At 42.6% G+C, this 24,853-nt stretch overlaps 1 protein-coding gene across 1 annotated transcript in view; it reads left to right on the top strand.

Annotated features, from left to right (window-relative positions):
- LOC148542667 (receptor-type tyrosine-protein phosphatase eta-like) overlaps positions 1 to 24,853 on the top strand; it is a 190,887-nt gene that overhangs the window by 110,006 nt on the left and 56,028 nt on the right. The window contains exons 5-7 of the mRNA XM_088467628.1: positions 3,859 to 4,113; positions 12,485 to 12,637; positions 18,948 to 19,199. Of these exons, the coding sequence (XP_088323754.1) occupies positions 3,859 to 4,113; positions 12,485 to 12,637; positions 18,948 to 19,199 (660 nt within the window). The remainder of the gene's footprint in view (positions 1 to 3,858; positions 4,114 to 12,484; positions 12,638 to 18,947; positions 19,200 to 24,853) is intronic.

The raw sequence follows: 24,853 nt of genomic DNA, 5'->3' as shown, positions 1-24,853 counted from the left end.
GGACAGCTCTCCCGATAAGAGCTGTCCTTTGCAATGCTGCTGGGCAGAGGGACATCCGGGTTTTACTCCAAGAAGTCCTTCTGTGCATCAAGTGAGGAATCCAATCGGATCCTGCCCAGCCAGGAGTGTTCCGATAATCCCATAGGCTTCCATTGAGTAATACCACCTGAAGGTGGCGTTACCTAGCAGGGCGAAGCATCGGAATGCAGTGCATTCCAGGTGCTTAGTACAGTCGGGGAATGTGGTAAAACCCCCGAAAAACTGAATTTTCGGGGGTTTTACGGCATTTTTACCTTTGGAACATCCCACCCTCACTCCCTGGATCACTGTTATCTAACCCTAACTTAAAGTAATTCTTATAAACCCCAATACTTATATCTCTTCCACTTATCATGTACTGTATCGGGTAGGATGGAGGGACCCAAAAACATTGCAATACTAGGCCCCAAGATTTCTGTTGCCAGCCCTGACTGCATCACATAGTTAAGCGAAAGTCAAATGAGAGATAGAGAGATAGCACAAAGGGTTACTTAGGATAAATCACATACATAACAAAAGTTAAAAACTGGCATATCAGGGGTAAGCAAGCCTGTTTGTAGAAAGTGCATCCAGAGGATAAAAGCTGGTTCATGGTTTGAAAACTAAGTGACAGCAATTTCTACTAACAGGCTTGTTTGCCCCTGATATGCCACTTATTTAGTTTTCTGATGTAGGTGTGATTTATCCTAAGTTACCCATTGTGCTTTTAACATACTACATTATCTGCAGCCCCTATTTCTGTGTGTCTTTGATATTATAGATGCTGCCTTTGAGGAAGGGTAAAGACAAGAGCTGTGGTTGACATTGTTATTTCACATTATACTGAAAAATATTAATAAATCATGTCAAATTAACACTGCCTTTATTGAGCAGTTTGTTACCTGTTTATATAATATCCCTGGCATCAACATAAAAATACTTAAGATGATAATACACTAAACGATGTGTGTACCCAGCATTGCGACATATGACCCCCCTACCGATGGGTCATCATATTGGGTGGTCCGCACACACTGGGCAATATGCCCGATATGCCAGCCCCCGCTGCATATCGCTGCATGGGATCATAGGCCGCTTCGCCTTATTGGACTGCATGTACAAAAGATCAGTAAATGCGGCTGATGACCCCACGGGAACGTGCAATGCATGATATAGTGCATACACACTGGACAATTTTAACGATATGTTGCTCTGATGCGTCGGAATTGGCAAAATCGTTAACAAAATCATCTAGTGTGTAGGGGCTTTAAGACTGGAGGTGGGATTATATGCTAGGGGGCACCATCTAAAATCTTGCCTAGGGCACCAAATTGGCTAGGGCCAGCCCTGCAGATAGGTCAGCTCAGCTCAGCACTGGAGTGGATGGACACTGGACAAATATGTCTGCTCAGCACTTGGGTGGATGGATACTAGACAGATAGGTCAGCAGCACTGGAGTGGTTGGATACTGGACAGATACATTAGCAGCACTGGAGTGAATGGATAAAGGACAGATAGATCAGCTCAGCACTGGAGTGGATGAACACTGGACAGATAGGTCAGCTCAGCACAGCACAGCAGAATCACCACCGCAGGAACTTAATTAGAATTAAAAATTTGTGAGAATCTGATGCTGGATGATGATATTTGGTGCTTGGTTCTCTGCAAATTAGTAGTAAATGATAGTGCAGGCCGGCATATTCTCTTACCATTTGGAATGGGGTATATCAGAAGCAGACTGACTTACAGAATATAAATAAGTATAGCATAAAAATCACTTGACTTTCAGAAATCACTGCAAAACAGGGGGGTGATTCAGCTATGGATGGATATGCTATTGCAGCTGTGATAGCTGTAATGTGATAATGCAGCGGGAAGTGTCACACCACCTGCATGCATTACTGGTCCAAGTTGCATCCAAGGATGCAGCATGAATTCATTGCTGCTCCCTTCTGACCATGGGGTCACACAAGCCAGCCACCGCAGATGAGTAAAAAAGGCTAGGAAATCTCGGTCAGCCTACATAGATTCTGGCCTTTCTAGTTACCCCCTATGGCAGTGACATGCCTCCATTTTCAGAAACGGAGGCTATCGCCACCCATCCCTACCCAGAAATGGCAGCAAACTGTCAATCATTGATAATCAGGAATCTGCGTGATCCCTTTTACTGCATCCGCAGGTGATTCACTTCCTGAAATCTCTCTGCAGACCAACATTGAAGGCCATGTCTAGTAGTGCTGCAATCAGGTGGAGAATGTTGTGACTGGAGTTCCATTCCCAGCCAGTATGGAGCCCATCCACAGTGGCACTGTGTGGCTGCAATCAGTCTCCCCTGCTGTTTGTAATCTCTGCATGCTAAGCTTTGCCAGAACTCAAGATTGTTAATTGATTATGCTGTCTGCCACAGTCTGAATGTATTGAGGGCTGAGCTGCTCATGAACCTGCCAGACACTCTGCATTGACCCCCAGGATGATTACTTTAAGATGAGACAGTGAGTGAAATGCTAATATTGCACACTGTTTAAAATTTATCATGCAAACACAAAGGGCTAACTACAGTAACTCTGTATTTCATGTTTGCAGCTGTTAGAAAGTGATATAACACAGTACTTTGGAATGGAGAGTGTTATAGTTTGTGTATGAAGCCAGCCCCTCGGCCGCAGAACCTGTGTAATTTAAGAGTGTCCTGGTTTTTTGGGAATGTATGACAGTGTGTGGCCCTGACAAAGTTCAAACTTAAGCAAAAAGCTAATCCTGGTCAAACTATACCACCTTGCCAAATTTGGTGGAACTAGGGCCAAAACTCTGGCCATGCATAAAGGACAAACAGACAGACACACACACACACAGGTTCTCAGTTAATATATACTATATATATATATATATATATATATATATATACACACAAGCATTGACCCCCTCTTAAACAGGGATCAGGCAGCACTCAGCGGACTTCATAGAAATACAAGGTGATTTATTCCATAAGCATAATCAATGTTTCAAGATGACTAATGTCTTTTCATCAGGATTTAATGAAAGGATGTTAGTTGTCTTGAAATGTTGATTATGTTTATGGAATTAATCACCTTGTATTTCTATGAATTTCGCTGAGTGCCGCCTGATCTCTGCTTAAGAGGGGGTCACTGCTTGCATAATTACTATGGATTGCACCCCAGCATCATTAATCTTCATTACGAGTGCCCCTCCACACAGAATGCTCTCTCTCTCTCTCTCTGTCTGTCTCTCTCTCTCTCTCTCTATATATATATATATATATGTATAAATTGAAAAAAAATAATTGTGCAAGGTGGTCCTTTCTCCTCATTGTGTGAGCCCCAAAAGTTCACACTCCAAGGTAGACAGGGCAGCCTTAGAAGAGTAGGGTAAGCCTATGGGGGGAGGGGACAGGATGGAGCCATGATGGGGGAGGTGGGGATCAATGTGGAGAACAGCAGACAGGGGGCGGAGACAGGCTATGTTGTTTAAGTGGCTATGCTGTTTAATAGGTTACCTCTGTATATATCTTATTGTTTATGATAGTGTACTCTGTTATACCTTCTTCCTCTTAGTCCTCTATGGTATTTTATGGAGATTTACATGTAGTGGTCACAGTAAAGTTTACCCACAATCTTTACCTATGTATTTGGTGTTTTACCAAAGCAACTTGTTCTGTAACAAACTGCTGTGCAATTTTCTCACTGTATTAGCTATGGGAAATAAGAATATTGTCTTAATAATGTCAGTTGCATCATGTTCATGCAATTATTAATGTGGCATACTTTGCTATGGATCCAGGTTATTGAGTAATGCTCCTATAAAGAATATAAATTTATTTTTCAGTACCTGATGTTGTGCAGGACCTTATGGCAGAGAGTATCACACCCAACTCTATAACTGTGATGTGGCAGAAACCGAAAGGAAGCACAAGCTCTTATCTCATCCAGATCTTAGGAAATCCAGCATCCATTGCAACTGTGAACACAACGTATACATTTGGAGGCCTCACACCTGGGTGTTATTATGCATTCCTGGTCTCTGCTCTTGTTGATGAAGGCAAAATAAAAGGGAGAAGCTCATTTTTAGCTACCTATACACGTAAGTGTACAAAAAATTGTTTCAACAAATGCGATCCACATTAAATAGGGCAGCACTGAAACAATGGTGACTATCACAGATCACCCCAATATCAGTATACAAACAAACAAAAATGTTTCTATGCACTCCTAATAGGCATTCGATTTTCAACTCTAGAATATAGTAATAGTTCAAAGAAGTAACAGTCTCCGTGTCCATGATAATTTTGTTTAAAAGTAAGTGAAAAAATGTCACTGTTCAGTAGGTCCACGTAGGTGGCTGTAATATACCACTGTGCTTGTGGATATACAAGACAATCCTTATGAAATTATATCAAAGAATCCTTTAAAAAATAAATAAAAATATAACCAGTTCACTGCAGATTCATCACTCCAAGAAATTTTCAATTATATCCCTTCTTTAGATGTGGCTTCTCTTTTATGCAGACTTCTTATGGTATGTGTCCATTTAAAACAAAAAGAGGGTTGCCACCATAGCATAAAATCATTTACACTTTATTGGAATATAATTAAAAAAGTAAAATGGAAGCGCACTGAATATGACCTTTTGAGAAAGGTACACTTTAACACATATAGGGGTATTATTTAGCTCCCCCTATAGAGCGTTACCTTTCCTGTCTGGGTGTGCATCCAATATAACCTCCAACGTGTTTCAACCACTATTGGTTCAGCTGCACCAATTAGGTGGACCTCTGCTAGTAGAGGAACTAAATATTGAAATGGAAGAGAAGGGGTACCTTTGGTGTGCTACAACTTATAAGTATTAATTGAATAGAAGAAATTTCCAACAGTTAGTTGGATTTATTGCAATATTAGCTGTTGGTCAAACACAACCTTCTAGTTAGTCTTCAAATCACCATAAGTTTATGTTTTGGATATTGTTCATAAAATAAAAACCCTATGGTAGCCCATAATTCCTATACCTGAATATTTTATTCTTGGTATATCAACAGAGGTAAAAATATAAACAATTTACAATACAAATCAATACATCAATAACATAAAACAACTTTTAGTAAACCTGCCCCAGTACAGAAGGAAATATGTTATCTGCCACCTACACCTTTACAGGTGTGAGCTCTTAGGTGGACTTCTTATGTGGTAGGTGCAGGTTTTTCAAAGCGATGACCCTACGTGTTTCGTCCACCTATTGGGCTTCATAGGGGTAAACACAAAAATGGAACTGGTCTGAACAAACACTTGATGTTATGGAACTGGTTAGAACACTCAGTAATATAAGCTTATTTTCTGTCCCTTGATAGGGAGAAATTCCTAGAAAGGCTTTTAAAAGCCAAGTAGTTCTTATAACGATTTTACTGGAATGATTAGATGGATGTTTCTCAACCAATAAATGTAACCAGATTCCTTAATATCAATTTAAATATGAAGATGCTCCATATACTCCCAATGTGTAAAAATGATGAGACCCAGTGCCAAGCAAGTGGTAAAACTCTGTTCAGTCCAATGTACTGTATGTGTCCCTATGTTAGCAGTAACATTTTTTTACTGCTAACACAGGGAGACATACACTTCATATATATATATATATATTTACATATATACAAATATAAAACTGCTCTTGCTTTCACACATGTGTGTATATATATATATATATGTATATATATATATATATATATATATATGTATATATATATATATATATATATATATATATAATATACATATATATACAGTCAGGTGCATAAATATTGGGACATTGACAGAATTTTCATATTTTGGCCTCTATTCACCACCACAATGGATTTGAAATGAATAAACAAGATGTGCTTTAACTGCAGACTTTCAGATTTCATTTGAGTGTAAATACATCCAATTCAGGTGAACGGTGTAGGAATTACAACGGTTTCTATAAGTGCCTCACACTTTTTAAGGGGCCAAAAGTAATGGGACTATCAACTCAAAAGCTATTTCATGGACAGGTATGGGCTAGTCCCTCATTATATCATTATCAATTAAGCAGATAAAAGGTCAGGAGTTGTTTCTAGGTGTGATATTTGAATTTGGAATAAGTTGCTGTCGACTCTCAATATGAGATCCAAAGAGCCGTCACTATCAGTGAAGCAAGCCATCATTAGGCTGAAAAATCAAAACAAACCCATCAGAGAGATAGCAAAAACATTAGGTGTGGCCAAAACAACTGTTTGAAACATTCTTAAAAAGAAAGAACGCACCGGAGAGCTCAGCAACACCAAAAGACCCGGAAGACCACGGAAAACAACTGTGGTGGATGACAGAAGAATTATTTCCCTGGTGAAGAAAAACCCCTTCACAACAGTTGGTCAAATCAAGAATACTCTCCAGGAGGTAGGTCAAAGTCAACAATCAAGAGAAGACTTCACAAGAGTGAATATAGAGGGTTCACCACAAGATGTAAACCATTGGTGAGCCTCAAAAACAGGAAGACCAGATTAGAGTTTGCCAAACAACATCTAAAAAAGCCATTACAGTTCTGGAACAACATAATATGGACAGATGAGACAAAGATCAACTTGTACCAGAGTGATGGGAAGAGAAGAATATGGAGAAGGAAAGAAACTGCTCATTATCCAAAACACACATCCCTAATTATATGCTCATATTCAGTCAAATGCTTCAGTACTCATTGGACGATGCTTCACAGTGCAGATGGACAATGACCCGAATGATACTGCAAAAGCAACCAAAGAGTTTTTTACGGCTAAAAAGTGGAATGCTATGCAATGGCCAAGTCAATCCCCTGACCTGAATCCGATTGAGCATGCATTTCACTTTATGAAGACAAAATTGAAGGGAAAATGCCCCAAGAACAAGCAGGAACTGAAGACATTTGCAGTAGAGGCCTGGCAGAGCATCACCAGGGATGAAACCCAGCGTCTGGTGATGTCTATGCCTTCCAGACTTTAGGCTACAATTGCCTGCAAAGGATTAGCAACAAAGTATTAAAAAGTGAAAGTTAGATTTATGATTGTTTAGTTTGTCCCATTACTTTTGGCCCCTTAAAAAGTGGGAGGCACATATAGAAACTGTTGTAATTCCTAAACCATTCGCCTGATTTGGATGTAATTACCCTCAAAATAAATCTGAAAGTCTGCAGTTAAAGCACATCTGGTTTGTTTAATTTCAAAGCCATTGTGGTGGAGAATAGAGGCTAAAATATGAAAATTCTGTCAATGTCCCAATATTTATGCACCTGACTGCATATATATATATATATATATATATATATATATATATACACATATGTGCCTAATCAGCCATGTGTGATTTGTTTATTCTGGAGTGCCGCAGTGTGGATTGCACACACACATATATATATATATATATATATATATAATTATGGCCTGGCCCTTATAAAAATGGGCATCATGGGGGAGGATGAGGAGGAGTAGCAGCTGAGGCTGGAGGGAGTGGCCCGGATACCTAGAACAGCGGCGGCTGCCAGAGCCGCCGCTGCTGTCTCTACACATTCAGTGATCACTATGTGATCACTGCCGGAACCGCAGCGGGAGGGTGTTCCGCTGGCGGCCAGGACAATAGCACAGCGGCGGCTACCAGAGCCACTACTGCTGCTTCTACTCAGCTAGTGATCACTATGTGATCACTGTTATGCCAGAGCTGCAGTGGGAGGGTGCTCCACTGGTGGCTCCAATACATAGCAGCAGCAGCGGCTACCACAGCCACCACCGCTGCTTCTACACAGTGATCACACTGATCACTGTGTGTTCCCGTAGCCTCAGCAGGAGGGTGTTCCGCTGGTGGCCTCGATACATAGCAGCAGTACTTCTCACTGAACGGGATGGGGCCAGCTGGGATGCCTGATCACTGCTGGCCACAGTGATCTGGTCACAGAAGCAGCATGAGCCCTGGCTGCTTCCGCTATTGAAGTGGCGCCAGGAGGGGGTTTCCGACGGTGCCTAATCACTGTGGCCAGCAGTGATCGGAAAACACAGGAGGGGGAGCCGTGGGTGTAGAGGGACCAGAAGATCCTTCTGATATAGGCGGCAGTGGGAAAATTAACTTCCCATAGCCGCCTAGTGGCCATTTCTGACTGGTTATATCAGATACGACCATGTCAGGGAAAGCCCAGTCTGGTATGGTCGTATCTGATACGACTGTGCCAGGCAAGTGGTTAATAGATGCACTGCTGTAGTTGTAATTGGGAAATTACAGAATGCTGATTGCAGAATGGTGGCCTGCTGTTGTACATTGATATTCATTGTAGAGTTGCCTTAATGGTTTGGTGCTTTCTCATGACTACTGTAGGTGCAATGTATATGACTGCAACAGGGCCTATTTTCCCAAGTGTTCCAGGACTATGCTATGATCAGTCAATACACTTACTCTGTAACATGTATTTTCCATACATCCCATTTGAACATTTATTTGTATTTTTACTAATATACTACTTTTATTTCATTGTTGTATTTCCTAATATATTTGCTCAACATGTATAGATGACATGCCACCCTAGATTATTCTGTGATCTGCCTGACAAAATCACCTCTGTAAGTAAGGAGTGTAAATATTTCATTTACAGCTAGTAGGGCTCCAGCACCAACCATCCATATCTATAAATCCATCTGAATCACATGAAAAGTGACTGCAAGGATTAGTATCTTTCTATTTGTCTGTATAGTTACTCCCCCTGGTCTATTTATGCATCTTTGGCACTAGATGAAGCTGCTCACACAGGGAATGATTCAGAGGTGCTTGTAAGCGGCCGCTCGTTCGCTCCGAGCGCTATTCGCACATCTGCGCATGCGTACGGGTTGTAATGCGCATGCGCCAACTAGTCAGTGCGGTCGGAAATCGTGTGCTCGCAAAAGAGCGAATGCCTACTAATTTGATTGACAGAATGAGGCGTTTGTGGGTGGTAACAGGGGAAGGTGCTTGAAAATGGGAAGTGGAGATCCGAACGCAGGCGTGCCAAACTGTCAAAACGGGCATTTTAAGGGTGTGTATAATTAACAAAGCAGCGTCATTGACCATGTCACTTGGTTGTCTTTTAGCCTGAACTGCACACATGATTGCGGTAGGAAAATGCTAACACAAGCACTGCAAGCAGTTCATATGCCTTTCGATGTACTCAATTAATCTAATAAATAGTGGAGATGACGTATGATGCGAGCGGCCAGGGGGCGTCTTTACAAAATAGCGAGCGCATGTTTCGTTCGCTCGCTTAGACATAGAGGCGTCAACAGACCACAAAGAGCGAGCGCTCAATTTAATTAGCCGGCCCCTTTTTTCTGAATGAGCGTCCGCAAATAGCATCCGGCTCTGAATCAGGCCCACAGTCTGAGTGAAGTCTATTGAGCCACACATCCCAAGGAAGGGCTGCAGAAATTTTAACTAATGCTACAATCCAATATTCTTGTCTGTGGCCCTGTATTATCTACTATATATTCCTCCACAGCTTGTGCATCTGACAAGCACACTGAGAATCAGACAGTGACATGCACTGGCACTTTGTGCACTGACACTGACAGCCCCCACTGACACTAATGAGGAAAAAAATTCACAACATTCACATTAACACACTTGGGTCAGCAAGAGCAGTGCAGTCACCCACTTCTCCCACTTCCCTAATTATAAACTCTCTATTGCCAGATGATGGCTCTAACCACAAGATCTTTCAACCATATTTTCTCAAAATAAATCCACAGGGCCTGATTCAGACCTGGTCGCAATTGCTGAGCTCTCACAACCGGGTTGATGTTTGCCCACTGGGCATGCGCACAATGGAGCCGGCTCCGTTGTGCACATGCACAATACCCGGCTAGCGACAGGTGCTCCGTCACTCTGGGTCTCGCACCAAAAGGGGCGAGCTGTCGATGGTGATTGACAGCTTGCCCCATTTGGTAGGTGTGGCGGTGGGGTGGTTTCACAAATGGAGGCGTTCCCATGCAAATGCCTGCCATTTGTGGGCGGCCCCACTGACATCACCAGTGATGTCAGTGGGAGAGCTTCCGGCTCTATTAGAGCCAGAAGCTCTCTGGGGCTTGCGGCCATGAGACCCTACCACAAGGGACTCATCACAAGCCTGATGGTTGCAATGGTCTTGACCATCGCAAACATCATCCTGGCCACTCGCTATAGCTGTGGGTGGTCACCCACATCTAAGCGAGCAGCCAGTAGGCCACTCCAAGAAAAAAAAAATGCCCTGATTCAGAGCGAGCGCTCTTTCAGAGCGTCCGGCTCTGAACCAAGGTCACAGACCAAGTTAATGTCATTTAAAATAATAGGTCTGCTTTATTTATTTATAACAAAGAGTATGGTGGCAGAGGAAAGAATGGCAAACCACTGGTGCCAGCTTGACTTAGGCAAAAGGCAAAAGATGTCACACAACTTTCCAGGCCCAACTATCCCACAATGGTAAGTGAGATACTAGCAAGGGCCAACTCTCCCTTTCAAAGCAAGTAAGACACCCATTCCAATATAATACTTGCAAGGGCCAACTATCCCTTTCTAGCAAGTGAGCAGTATACAGCACTGATACCAATGCACCATTTTGGCCCTCCCAGATGAGAGGTGCCGCTGACCCCAGTAGGGTGAAACCAGCATAACCAGTGCATTGAAAGGGTGTGCACTGCTCCTACTGCAGCAATATGGATGCTTTACAGATTGCCGGTCACACATGGTTCCCTTGAAGGAACCAGGCACGCTGCCATACTACCTTGTTAACTAAACCCCTAACACTAAAAATTGCTACTCCAGGAAAAACAATTCCCCTCCTACGTGAGGCTAACTCCGCACTGCAAAAACAAATGGGCATCCTATACTCTGAGTAGCTGAATGGTGCACAACCATCCCACCCTACTCCAAAAACGTGTTTGACCACCCACTTTTTACGAGTTTACACAACTGCGCTGCACAACAATCGCAACTGCGCTGAACCTGCACCCCAAGAAAGCCTGGCACAGATCACTAACCCCAATGGCACCCAAAGGAATCTGCTGCCAACTGTAGACTGGGCAACAAAACATCCCACAACATACCCTACCATGAGAAAATAGAGAAACCGGATGAAAAACGGGACTGTGCAGCTGAAATATAAAAGTGACCAACCAGTTAGATTGGCCAAGAAAAACTATGAAATCACCTGCAGTACACACAAATGAATATATGAGGAACATGTTACTATAGAAAACATCGCCAAATGAGGAGGGGGGAGGGAAAAGGGGGAAGGAGGACTTGACACGAGGTAAAAACCTACAAAAAACCTGTTGGATCTGTTTATTTTGTTTATAAATACAGTCTCTTATTATTTGCTGTTTATTAGTCTGCATTCATTTATACTATTTATTTTCAAACGTGGTCCTAAGCAGGGCAAAAAATAGGGCAAAGTCCCTCGAGTCCCCCACCAGCATGGTGGCAAGTTTGCCGAAGCACTCAAGTCCACAAACAACGTTACACATCATGAGTCCACCTAAAATATATCTTCAATAGGCATTGGACTCCCATCTACACAGAGCCTGTATCTCCTGCCGAGCCTTGACTCTGCAAGAAAGTCCCTCATTGCTGCCACAAAGCCTGATAGGCTCTCAAAGTCTGAAGGACCGACATCCAGACTGCATGCCAGCTTGATAATCGGAAGGTTTACTGGCTGTGCTGATGACATCAGGCCTGGCAACAGGAGTGATACCATAGATCCCTGGGGTGGTGGTAGGAGTAACCGCAGGTGTTCGACCACACTGATGTCTGAAACAAAGAACACAGAGGCAGAATCTTGCAAACTCCCAGTTTCCCTTGAAGTCAGGTTATGAATCGGCTGTGCTGGGGCAGCAGTGGAAAGAGAAAAAGAGACAGAGGAAGCAACAGGCACAGACCACAAATCCTACCAAACTGCTGAATGAGTGGACCCAAGTGGCACATGCTGAGGCACAGACGAGGACACCCCCTGTTGCAACAGCACCCCTAGGCTGCTGGGACAGCAGGTGCATCTTGACACTGCAACCCTGCATTAATGCTGCCGCAAAAGGCTGTCTCAGCTCCTCTAAGCCTGGAGGAGCCCACAGCATCTGACATTAGGGAAAAGCCCAAGCCAGGGTTATGCCAGGGTTTTGAAGAGCATTGCATATGGGGTGGGGGACCCGGATCAAAAACTGGTTCTGTATGCAAGATATATATATATGATCCGTTCTATATAAGGGACGGGGCTGAGACTTCAATTTAACTACTGTAGGTCACCTAAAGTCTAATGCACATGTATTTCAAGTAAAAACTGTCAACCCAAAAGTGCAAAGATTAAAACAATATTCAGTTAGTCCAGTTTCTGTGACTGAGGAGGCAAAGTTCCAGTGCGATATTTGTACAATAATCCAAGCAGATATATCAGTCCTTTGTGTAACACGAATGTCCCCCTAATGTTTTAGAGTTAGACAAAGCTGTCATAGTCAGTGTTATAGAAAGATACCCTCCCATGGGTAAGAGAACCATCCAGGGACACAGGCCACAGGGAACAGGAGCCCAGCTTACGCGCACTACTAAAGATGGATACCCGATTAAAGAGGTATTCCAGCTGAAAGGTATTCTGAACTGCCAATCAAAACCTGTTATACATGCCATTAACTGCAGTTATGGCATACAATATTTGGGTTGCACTATTCATACACCAAATATGCGGTTATTTGAACATAAATGAGGTATAACCCAAGGACTACAGTCACCTAGTGTTCCAAGGCATTTACATTTATGTCAAAAAGGTGGTCTAAAAATTCTAACTATAAAAGCAATCAATCAAATTAAGCTTAATTGAAGAGGAGGTGATAGGTCCCCAATACTTAGGAGCATTTCAGATAGTAGATCAAATGGTCTCAATGACAATATAGAGCTAGACAACCTTGAAAATAATTCCAGGTATATTGGAAATTATAGACTATGAGCCTGTGTTACCAATTCACAAGATGACAACAACTTGGGGGGGGATCTTACTCACTTTAGGACAATACATGCCCATTAGGTCCCATGCCACTCCCAATCTCTATTTAATTTAGGAATACACATGTACAGTGGTGCAGTACATTTATGATGTAGAGAATATTGTTTAAGCATGCTATTAGTAATACTTCACAACTTTTAGTGAAGTTGTCGTTAGTGATATACTATCTGCTGAATACACCATATACTCATGTTTTATCTATGTGCATATGTATTGCTATAATAAATGAGTTTGAAGGTGATATGGTCTTTATAAGATTGAAGTCATTAATGGATAAATTCAATATTATAATCAAAAGATCTGTATTGTATGTACCGACATAATTTTAGAATATAATATGCTAACATTTATATATGGAATAATCTAATAAGAGGATGCACCAGGAGAACCGAAGAACAAAGGCGCAAAAGTGCAGTTTTACCTGAAATGCTGGCTTATGATAACAAGTGCTACAATGCATTTAACATGTAGACATAGTCTATGCATTCTTTATGAAATAGTGCTCTACCAATAGTATTGATTAATAAATCTGGTTTGTGGGCAATGACTGACAGTCCAATAAAGTTTTTGAGTGAGGAGGGCTTATTACCTTCTGAGGAAACAATGCATAGCACAAAAATGAGTCACGCTGCATAACTTACCACCAACATTACAATGTACACCTAATAAATAGCAGAAAGGACTAAATTAATTAGCACTTTATCCACTATGTGTATCATCCTCAGCCATGTATTATTGAAAGTGCATGTACTACTAAATACACAGTAATTACCAATTGCCACGAGGTGTATAGTCAGCACTCTCCTATGCTAAATAGCAGGACACAGCCGGGGGAAAGGTGGAGAGCACCGCCAGAGCCTGCGGCTTGCACCCATGCCAATAGTAGCAGTGCGAACCCAGCAAAAGCTGAGGGGACATAGGAGAAACCGTGCATGCCCCACTGGATCACCAGGGGGAGAGGCGCAGCCACCCATAAGATACAGAGGGGGCCATAATTAAGGGGGAAGGGCAAGGCAAACACCACCCCAGATCTGGCTGCATTAGACAGACAGGCGGATGATGCTGGGAAATGTTCTCAGAATCCCATACTGTGATTCAACCCCAGTCACTCTATAATAATGCAGTGTAATGCACACGGCACCACCAGAATACTGCGGTGAGATATAGGAAGAGAGGCAATGTCTAATGGACCTAACAATCCAGGAGCCCCTGAAACCACAGAGAGGAAATAGCAGCCTCAGGCATGAGGAATCCCATGCCATTAGCAATAATCAAACCTGCAGTGCTGTTGGCTGCTGCTGCTGGCCACTCCCCCTGTGTCTGAGCGAAGATGAACGTTGGCCACGCCCACCTTCAGACTAAATGGGCACGGGTGCGGGAGCCATTACAGACTCTCGTCTGCCCCGCTTATGAGCCTGTTTGTGACCTCCTGCATGCCCACCTGATATAATCCCGGGCTGGGCAGCAGCTGAACTGGCTGTAGTATCTATCAACTCTACGTGGAGAGCTAGTCGCACACGCCTGCGATGGGCATGTGCCTCTCCACCAGCAGATGCTGGCAGCTGCGGCAGGGCAGACTCCATGTCTGCCCAACAAGAAGGCCGGGAGTAATGGCTGGCATATGCGCTGTGGGGGTAGGAAGGGCCAGTGGGGCACAGCAGGAGTCCCGCTTGGCAAATCACCTGACAGGCGAGCCAGGACTGAGCGGGCATGCTGGGGATGCCCCAGGCATCTTAATAAGCTGAGAGATCTGGGCAATTGGGAATAAAAGGGGGCAAGTGATCTGACCTAGATATAATCACTATAAGAGAAAGAAAAAAGGGGGAGAGTATATAAGTAATGAAGAAGAGAGAAGATATTAAAATTAGAAGGAATTTAGCAAATGAGAGACAAATATGCACTCAAAAATTGACAGATGAAAAGAATATGACTTAGATTAAAACAGTAAATGAAATAGAGAAAAGATGTAGAAGGAATGAAGGAGATTTAAAAGGAATGAAGTAATTGAGAGGCAAATAAATAATCAATCTGACAGAGCAACAGAATTTGACTTCCCTTCCTGCCGAGATCAGAATCAAATAGGCTGAATATCCTGCAGATATTACTGATAAGCCCAGTAACCACTCCCCCCTTAACAACAAACAACCTATCCCTGTGACTTAACAACTGTCAATCCTAAATTACCACTCCTTTCACTTTTATTAACCCCATCCATCCCTGTATAGAGGTTTATATGCCCTCTGTTCTATGAAAACCTCAGTTATTTTATGCCAACTACTGCTGTTTGCACACTTTACCATGCAGGCTGATGCATGGGTGGGGACATTTGTGATTATGCATACTGCGCATGGTCCAAAATATTACAAAATACATTCAAATAATACAAAAGTACTTCCTGAACAGAAGAAATAGATAACAATGACACAGGGAGGGACCGGAGAAAGTATTCTCACTATCAGAGGAAGAGACAGCAAAGTATAGACAGAAAGAACACTCAAGGCAGGGAGAAAGGAAAGAGAGAAAAAAAGGGGAAAGAGAGAAAAGAGAAGGAGATGGGGTGTGACAGGGTTAAGAAAGATGTGAAGAGAGGGAAGAGGGAGAGAGATATGGAGAGAGATGGAGGAAGCAGGTGGAGAGAGATGTAATAATAAAGATTGGAACAGAGGTGTAGAAAGATGAGAATGAAGGAGATAACAGGAAAAATAAAGCCCCACAACACAAGGCACACAGTAATAGGTACCCATGCAGTTCACATTTCGAGCTCGCAATCTGGTGAAAGACAGGTCAAAAATACTAAGGCCCTGATTCAGAGCCGGATGCTCTGACAGAGCGCTCGCTCTGAATCAGGGCATTTTTTTGTTGACGGCCTGTCAGCTGCTTGCTAAGCTGTGGGTGACCACCCACAGCCTTAGCGAGTGGCCATGTGATGGTCATGATGGTCGCGACCATCAGGCTTGCGACGAGACCCTTGCAGTAGGGTCTTGTTGCCACAAGCCCCAGTGGACTTCCTGCTCTATTAGAGCAGGAAGTCCAACTACTGACATCACGAGTGATGTCAGTAGGGCCGCCCACAAATGGCAGTCGGTCCTTTAGGAACACCTCCATTTGCCAAGCCACCCCTCTTCCCCACTTACCAAATGGGGCGAGCTGTCGATCAAAATCGACAGCCACCCCGTTTGATGCGAGCCTCGGTGCTTTTTGCGCTCGCTTCGGGGCTTGAGCCAGCGCACAAGCTCATGAGTGGGTCTGAATCAGGCCCTAAGTACACATAATTATATATATTAGATATTTACTGGGTATGGGGACAGCATTGCACATCGTAACTTAATGAACGCAGGCAGTAGCTCCTGCTTTACGAGAATGATATTTGAAAATGCACAACTTATGTGGAATCTATAATTCCTGCATGTTTACTAGGGCCAGGCACCACTATAAATATGCCTCAAAGTTTTGGAATTCTCTCCCACTATAAGGTAACATGAGCAGGGTTTAAACTGTCCTGTCAGATTAGTTTAGCCTAAAAGCAAAAGTGTTACTGCCGCTGTATGCTCTTTAAATGATGTATCATCTCTATATTTATACTATTTCATATATATATATTTATATATATATATATATATATATATATAATATCCACTCAAGTCCTGCACTCACACCAGTACCAAAAATAACTTTGGGGTGCTTGCTGGTTTTTCTGCACAGTACAGAAAAACCACTGGTCAATGTTTCGGTTTTATTGTGAACTTTTTCAAGACTGGTTATACAAGTCATCATAAACCCATATTGCTGGTGCAGACAGCGTGATTGAGTCTCCATGTCAGTTGGTTTATGAGAGAGCCAGCTACAACTATACAATATGGGTTTATGATGACTTGTATAATCAGTCTTGAAAAAGGTTCGAAACATCGACCAGTGTTGTTTTTGTACTGTGCTGTTATCTATATCTGCATTAAAAGGTTAAGTGCCTTCCTCCCAGCCTAAAAAGGGAATATTAAGAAAAAAAAAAAATATATATATATATATATATATATATATATATATATATATACACATATATCTTTACCAGCTTTCAGTTTTCAGAATCTGGCGGTTTGAACAAACAGCCCTCTCATTTCTATAAGAAATGGGAATGCAATGTTAAGAGGAATCCATATGGATCCCTTCATCACCTCCTGCCCTCGCAGTATGCCTGCGCCAGTGGTGGGCTGGGCCGGGGGGCAGGGTACCATGTGCCCCCCGGGCCGCAGTGTCATGTTGGCTGTGGGCAGTCTGTGTCACTGTGACACAGGCTGCACCATGTGTATAGCGCTGACCGGACGGAATTGGGTCAGCGCTACACAAGTACCAAACACACAGCCACCGGCTCCAGCAGCTGTGTGTTTGTTTTGATCAGCAGCCAATGAGAGTATGTCAGACTCTCATTAGCTGCTGCTGCGCCAACTGCAGGAGCCGCTTCATCTTCCAGCTCAAGCAGTGGGCAGTGGGAGAGGCATCATGATGTCATGACATCTCTCCCATAATGCAGAGTGGCCCGGCCAGGGAGGACAGACGGAGGAGTGGAAGGCAGGGGCGGGAGCGGGGATTCAGGTAAGTGTTTTTTTTTTATATATTACGTGTCTACTGGTGGGCGGTCTGGCACTACAATGAGGAGATCACTACTGGGGGCACTACAAAGGGGGAGACTACTACTACTGGGTGCACTTCAAGAGGGGTGGGGACTACTACTACTATTGGGGGCACTACAATGGGGGGACTACTATTGGGGTACTACAAGGGGGGAACTACTACTACTAGGGGTACTACAAAGGGGGGACAACTACTACTGTGGGCACTACAAGGGGGGCACTACTACTACTGGGGGCACTACAAAGGGATGAGACTACTTCTAGGAACACTGCATAGGGGGGAGGGGACTACTACTAGGAGCACTACATAGGGGGGAGAGTACTACCACTGGGGGCACTGCATCGAGGGACCACTGCTGGGGGCTCTATATAAAGGGCAATACTGGGGGTGCTGCAGAGGGGGGAGACTACAACTGGGGCCACTATGTAAGGGGCAATGCATAAGGGTTACCACTATTGGGGGCACTGCATGGGGGTGGACTGCTACTGGGGGCACTATATAAGGGGCTTACTACAGGGGGCACAAGGGACACTGCATAGGGGGGATCACTACTGGGGGCACTACTGGAGGCCTGCATAAGGGTGTCCTCTCCTGTGGCACATGGGGGCACTGCATAGGGGCACTATGGCAGGGGGCTGCCCCTAATCTTTATTTTTACCTAACATTAATCCCATATAGACCCGCCTCCTCCCTGGAACACTTGAGGGGGGGTGCCATAGCACGCACGTTCTTCGGGCACCCTGGCTACACGCTACTCCTCTGCCAGGGGTGCCTGCATGCATTTGCCCCCCAGGCTAAAAGTTGCCAGCCAGGCCCTGGCCTGAGCAGATTAAGGTTAACCACAGTACGACTTTCGGTATGAAACTTGCAGTGAAAACTTTCACTGTTACTATTAGTAGTAAAACTTTAAATGTTACACATTACAGATACCTGCCTATCAGAGAAGCTGCCCTAGCATTGATGCAATGATAATTTGGCGCAATAGAGGAGGGTCTGTCACCGAGAATTGTGGTGGGTTAGAGTGTTCAGTTGTGTGGGGCCATTACATTTATTGATAATTAGGCTCCTTTGTAAATTATAATTCTCTTTGATAGGAAAATCTATACATGACTCATTTCTTTTTTAATTCAAGCTATAAATATACAGTATATCCATGTAGATCAGACCAGGCTAATATAAAGAGGTAAATCAGGAATATGATTTTTGTGCATTAATCCATTTTTCAATATTTTTCTTTTTAAAACATAATGAATGTAATGTTCCAATTGCAGAACCCTCCATGGTAACAAATCTAACAGCCTATAAAATAAACAGCAGCACGGTAAATGTTATCTGGCAGCTTCCAGAAGGAAACAGAAGTTCATATCTGGTGGAAGTGTTGGGAGATCCACCTCAGAGGTTTAAAGTCACATCAGAATCAGTGACTGTCAGTAACCTGACCAGAGGAAACCAGTACACAGTGAGGATCTCTGCAGTAGCAGGCGATAGCATACATGGCAGCAGTAATAAGATCCCAGTAGTAGGTGAGTATAAGCCTCTGCTTTACCAGTGTGTTACCAAGTGTGCAGAATATAACTAAATGGCTTCCTGACTTTTAATATTCTCAATTTAAGATTCATTGTATAAGTTATTAACTTGTTTATTTAAGTATATAAGTATATATTAATTTGTAATCTGTAAAATATAGTTTTAAGCATCATGTTACCATATGCACTTACATTACTTACAGACAAGAGGCACTTGTTCTTTATTTTCCCACTTCCTATAAATCCCACTTGCTGTGACATTATGGTGCTTATTCTGAGTTGCACGCCAAGTAGCTGTAGTTACGGGCAGCCAAGGAATCCAGATTTACTACCTGATATTAATCTGAGACTGTTCATCTAATGCAGGCGTTCATGCCTGTGCAAGCAGAAACCCACGCTGCTTATCAATTTTATGCTAGCAGTCATAACTGTCATCATTAGTATCAGTACTTGCATTAGCCCCTTGCTAGGTTCAAGAGATACATCAGAAAGAGGCTTTCCTTCCTGGTGTGCACAACTCAGAATTACACAGAGCTTTTCATGCACACACCCACAAGACTCCCATGACACTTATATAAATAGATTTATGTTAAGGTTCATGCTACCGGGTTATATATAGTATCTTTAGCTGCTAAACACAGGGAAGGTATCCCAACTTTCCAAAAGATAAATATTACAGAGTATGGGGTATAGTGTAAGCGCTCTAAGGTCCTGTTCTATCACACAAGGTTGTGATTAAAATAGTGGTGGGTAATGTATGTAATAAACATAATTCTCTCATATTGTTAAGATGTCTGTGTTGTGTCGATATAGTCCTGGTGTGAACCAACTAAAGAAGTCTGTAGTTTGGGTGTGCTTACAACAAAGTCTCAGAGATCAATCACCAGTTTGCAAAAACTTTAGGCAGTTACTTTCATCTTTATCTCCATATATAAAGTAATGATGAGTGGTGTTCAACAGTCACTGGTAAGTTGTATCACAATGTATATAATCCTTCCTTCTCCACCACGTATCTGTGTCAGTGTGTTGCCACTCCACCTCAGGCTACATGTGTTGAATTATCACCACACAGTTCCTGCCCTGAAAAGCCCTATATTACAATTTTGTCTGCTTTCTGTGATTAGAAGCCCCCTGCAAATATCTAACCCTTTTTTCAGACAGACGCCTGTATATGACCAAGTGTTTCTCAGGTCCACCATTCCTCAGAGCAGCCATTATTGCTATAATCCGCATTTTCAGCAGCCTCAGCCTTTGTTCGTCAGGAGGATTGCCACCTAGCAACAGCTGGTTGGGTGGATGAGCAAGCCTCCTGAATACCATTGGAAAAATGTAAAGTGAAAAAATGTGACTTACTTAGCTTGTCCCTACATAGAAGCGCGGAGCCAAGCATCTGCTCTCTAACTGAATGGTCACGGGACCGCTTAAAGTTGCCCACAGGTATATTTTCCTACAGCACAGGCATGAAAGGAAGCTGGGTCTGTGTCTCTGACAGAATACTTACTGCTGTCTTCCATTGTCTTGCCATATTGTGATAGAGTGGAGAGTCACTAAATAGTTCTGGCAGTGATTATTTATCTTTTAAGCTGTTATTCAAAAAATCAGGTGAGTGTAATGTATGTTTGTTTTTCTAAATCAGAGTCTGAGGTAAATTCACTGCCAACAGTAACCTCTTTCCTCTGTTCAAGAGATAGAAATAAAGTGGCCTCTTCCTGCTAGCAGTGATTCTTTCTCATTTAGGGGTCTATTTACTAAGCAGTGTTAGGAGACAGAGTGAAAAGTGATAAGGTGTCAGCCAATCAGCTCCCAACTGTCATTTTTCAAACACAGCCTGTGAGATGACAGTTGAGAGCTGATTGGCCCACACCTTATCACTTTTCACTCTGTCTCCTAATACTGCTTAGTAAATAGACCCTTTAAGCTTTTAATTCTGATGAAAAAATATTTTTTTCTGTCAAGTGGAATTAATGTATTTTTTTCATCCTACCTCAGAGTCTGAGGTACAAATCACTGCCAAAAGACACCTCTACCTCCATAGACTACTCAGGGATGCCTGTTTTAAAAGAAATGTAGCAGCTCCTGAAATTGCCAAATGTGGCAAAATATGAGGTGCAAAAGTGAATGAGGAGATACATTCATACAGGGATGCCTTTTCAGGCACAAATGGATCCTTCCCTGAAATTACCCGGAGGTGGCAAAGCACCACTGTCAGCACCAGACTAATTTCTCTTGCCCATAGCTGGCACAGTACCTCTGCCCAAAGCTGGCAACATTAGGACACCCATTTAAGACAAAATGGGTCCCAACCCAACGTTCCACTATTAAACTCTCCAGAGTAAGTATGTCCACCATGTCTCTCTTCAATGGACTTTGAGTCAGAAGAGGTGACTAGGTCATCAGCCTTTTCAAAGAGGCAAGTATAGCAACATACAGATGGCCAGCATTGCACTAGCAGGTAAAACCTCCCACCAAAAAATATATACCTCACACTGGAACATTAGTCAGAGGTGTGAGGTATACAGGTTTGGTCAGTTAGCCTGTACAGGAGCTGTAGGCTGCCACCCAATCACTGTGGTATTGCACATCCCAGCATACCCTGCCTCAGTTTTGCTATCAGGGCATGCTTAGGCTGTGGGTGTGGTGTGTGGTTCAGCAGCAGCTGAATAGCAAGTTATTTCCCACCCCTGCTGCAGAACAACCCTAGTCATAAATTATAAATGGGGTTTAAGGAGTCATACAGGGCTCCCAGATGCACCCGCACTATTTGCCTCTTTATGTTCACATGGGCGTGATAGGTGTTAAAGAAACCCAATGAATCAAATGTTAAGGCAAATTTAATTTTAAAATAACTAGTGCTGCTGGTTCTTTATGTTCTTTTCAAAAAGATTGATTCTGCCATACCTGGGAAGCTAAGCAGTGTGAGCCCTGCAGTGCTCTGAATGGGAGACCAGGAGTTGTAGGCTCTTTCTGCATAATAGAGTCACTAGTAGCTTTCAAGTATATCTTACTCAAGGCAATTAATAAAGTAACCCTCATTATTGGAGATAGGCTAGCAGATTGACTAGTGCTAGACTAATGAGTTTAGCCTGGAGGCCACTTGACATGCCCATTCTGGTAGATGCAGACCTCTTTGGCCAGTTTTGATAGGTGAGGTCAGGGGTCACATTCAAGGCCCACAGGTCATGCTCAGACAGGCAGCTTCTAAAATATTTTCAAGCAGTCAGAGTATTCTCAATTACTCTTCTTTCTAAAATATGCTCAATAAGTTGCAACCCCTTGCTAGAAAAAATCTTTTCTATAGCTTAGCAGTAATGAAAAATATATTTGGCACTCATGGCCTCCAAAGTCTGCTTGATTAAACTCCGTAGAGGTCAAATGTGTCCTTCAAACTAGAGCTGAAGGCACTGAATACATATATCAAAAATCGAGGGTTCAAGATAAAAAGGCTAACATATATCTCCTTTTTCTTGTGGTCACTGATTGGTTTTGCTTCAAATTATACCTATAAGAGGTTTTCCATTTGGTTTCAACCTACCACAACCATTGGAATTGTTGCCATTTTCTAATAAAAAGACCACCTTCTTCAGTGGAGTGCAATGGTGATTGGACTCTCAATAGCACCTTACACCTGCACATGTTTAATGATAGCAAAGGTTCCATACTATGTAACTGTCACCTTCATCAAAAAGGATTCCACTGCATAATAGACTGGGACATATTAATCAGTAGCCAAGGTCTAAGTCTGTCTACCCTGGCCAAGCTGAGATTACCCATAAATGAGCTCAAATCTGTTTTACCTCCATCCCATAGGAAATATCTCTTCTTTTTCTCTGGCGTTTCTTTCAAAAAAGTGGCCATAATTAAGTTTCAATAATAGTTCAAAGTCAGAGTATACATTTAAAGGACTTAGATAAAGCTATTAGAAAACTGAGGACCTTATACCTAAGGCTTTTCCATGTTCCCTTACACTGCAAACAATCACAAAACCTATTGAGATTTACATTTCTAATGGTTGGGGAGCATTCACTTAGAACCATGCAGTGAGATGCAACTGGTACACTATGGAGCAGTAGGCATATATCAATCTGCTCAAGTTAAGGCAAGCCATGTTAGTCCTTTCCTTAGAACTTTAAATCCCAGTCACCTACTGGAATTTACAACTTAAATTTGTCTGGATAACAACTGTGGTATATTACCTGAACAGGATGGCACACTCTTGATCTCTGTCACAAAAGCCCTAGGGATTAGAAAATGGGCCTTTCAAAGGTTATTCACCTAACAACAATTGCATTCTGGGAAACTATTTAAACTAATTAACTGGACAATTGTCCATTGATATTATTGAGTTATGTTGCCTAAAATTAATATTTCAAGCAATAGTTCAAACCTTCAGGTATTCCTTGAATAGATTATTTTGCAACTGTTTTCTAAAGCTCTAGTTCCCACCTTTATGTGCAAAGTGTGTAAACAGGGATCATTCAAGGGGGATATAATCTCTTTCCCATGGTCATACCTTCTCCCATATGTTCTCCCACCCCCTGCTTTTTATTGAAGATACCATACAAAATGAGTGCAGTCCAGGTACCTCATTTAATACTGGTTTATCCTCTCTGGCTATCCTGGGTATTGTTTCCTCTAATCAGTTAGTTGTGCAAAGGGCCCAAAATTCCTCTGGAACTCTCCAAATACTGCTTTCAGGGTTCTTCAGATCTCCTGGACAGGTTGCCACCATTCATATTGAGAATGACATGAATGGGCTGCTAACAAGACTCATGATTGTCATCTTCTAAAGTAGTACTTATCATTGCCTCACTGAGGCCATTCAAGGAGCAGATATTCTATCATGATTAGAGAATTTAATGTATGGCATAGTACTGCTAATACAGCTAGAACAGCTTCTCACCTTCCTGGACGTCTGGCTGCCAAAAATGATGCAGGCCTTGTATCAGCCACCATCTGCTATTATGGTTCAGCTCTTGCCTTTTTATCACTAAGGCTAACTGAAGACATTTTACCGTTGCTTACTCAGAGGAGTTCTTTCCTACCCAGTGCTTTTAATCCACAGTGTTCTCGTACCTTGAATACAGAACCTGTTCTAACCCCCTAAGCTGATTTTTAATTATTACTAGATTTAGCCTTAGAGGCCATGGGTGCTGGGCTATCCTTAAATTATATTGCCTATCCAAAACACCCTCCTTTGAATATCTTATAGTTGAGTTTCATATTGTCAAAGATGGGACAAATCCAATTATTCATTTGGGAACTTATCTTATAATTGAAACATACTGCTCCACTAAAAGGTGAAGTTTTGAGGTTATTAATAACTTGCCAATTAACCCTTTTAATGGCACTCCATCTGAGGAGCTGCCACCTCTAGTGCAGCAGCAAAACTATGTATTTGTTACCAGTTCAGAAAATAATTTAACTGGAAAGTGTCAGTGTCTTCTTTCCTTGTGCTTGAACTGATAAACTTTCCTTTGTTATCCAAGTATAGGCTTGGGAATGCGATCCGTAGGCTTCTGAAAAATCTACCTGAGGGCGGGCTCAAGCTGTCACATGCCCAATAGGTTAGAAAGCATTTGCTCAACTCCACCCTCATGTGTAGGGACAAGTTAAGTAAGTTAAATATTTTCACTTTACCTTATTCCAGTGAT

Source organism: Taudactylus pleione, unplaced genomic scaffold (genome assembly GCF_031769625.1).
Source record: "Taudactylus pleione unplaced genomic scaffold, aTauple2 ptg000010l, whole genome shotgun sequence".
Taxonomy (NCBI): Eukaryota; Metazoa; Chordata; class Amphibia; order Anura; family Myobatrachidae; genus Taudactylus; species Taudactylus pleione.
Note: the sequence above shows the minus strand (reverse complement) of the source record. Positions and strands in the feature narration are given on the sequence as shown.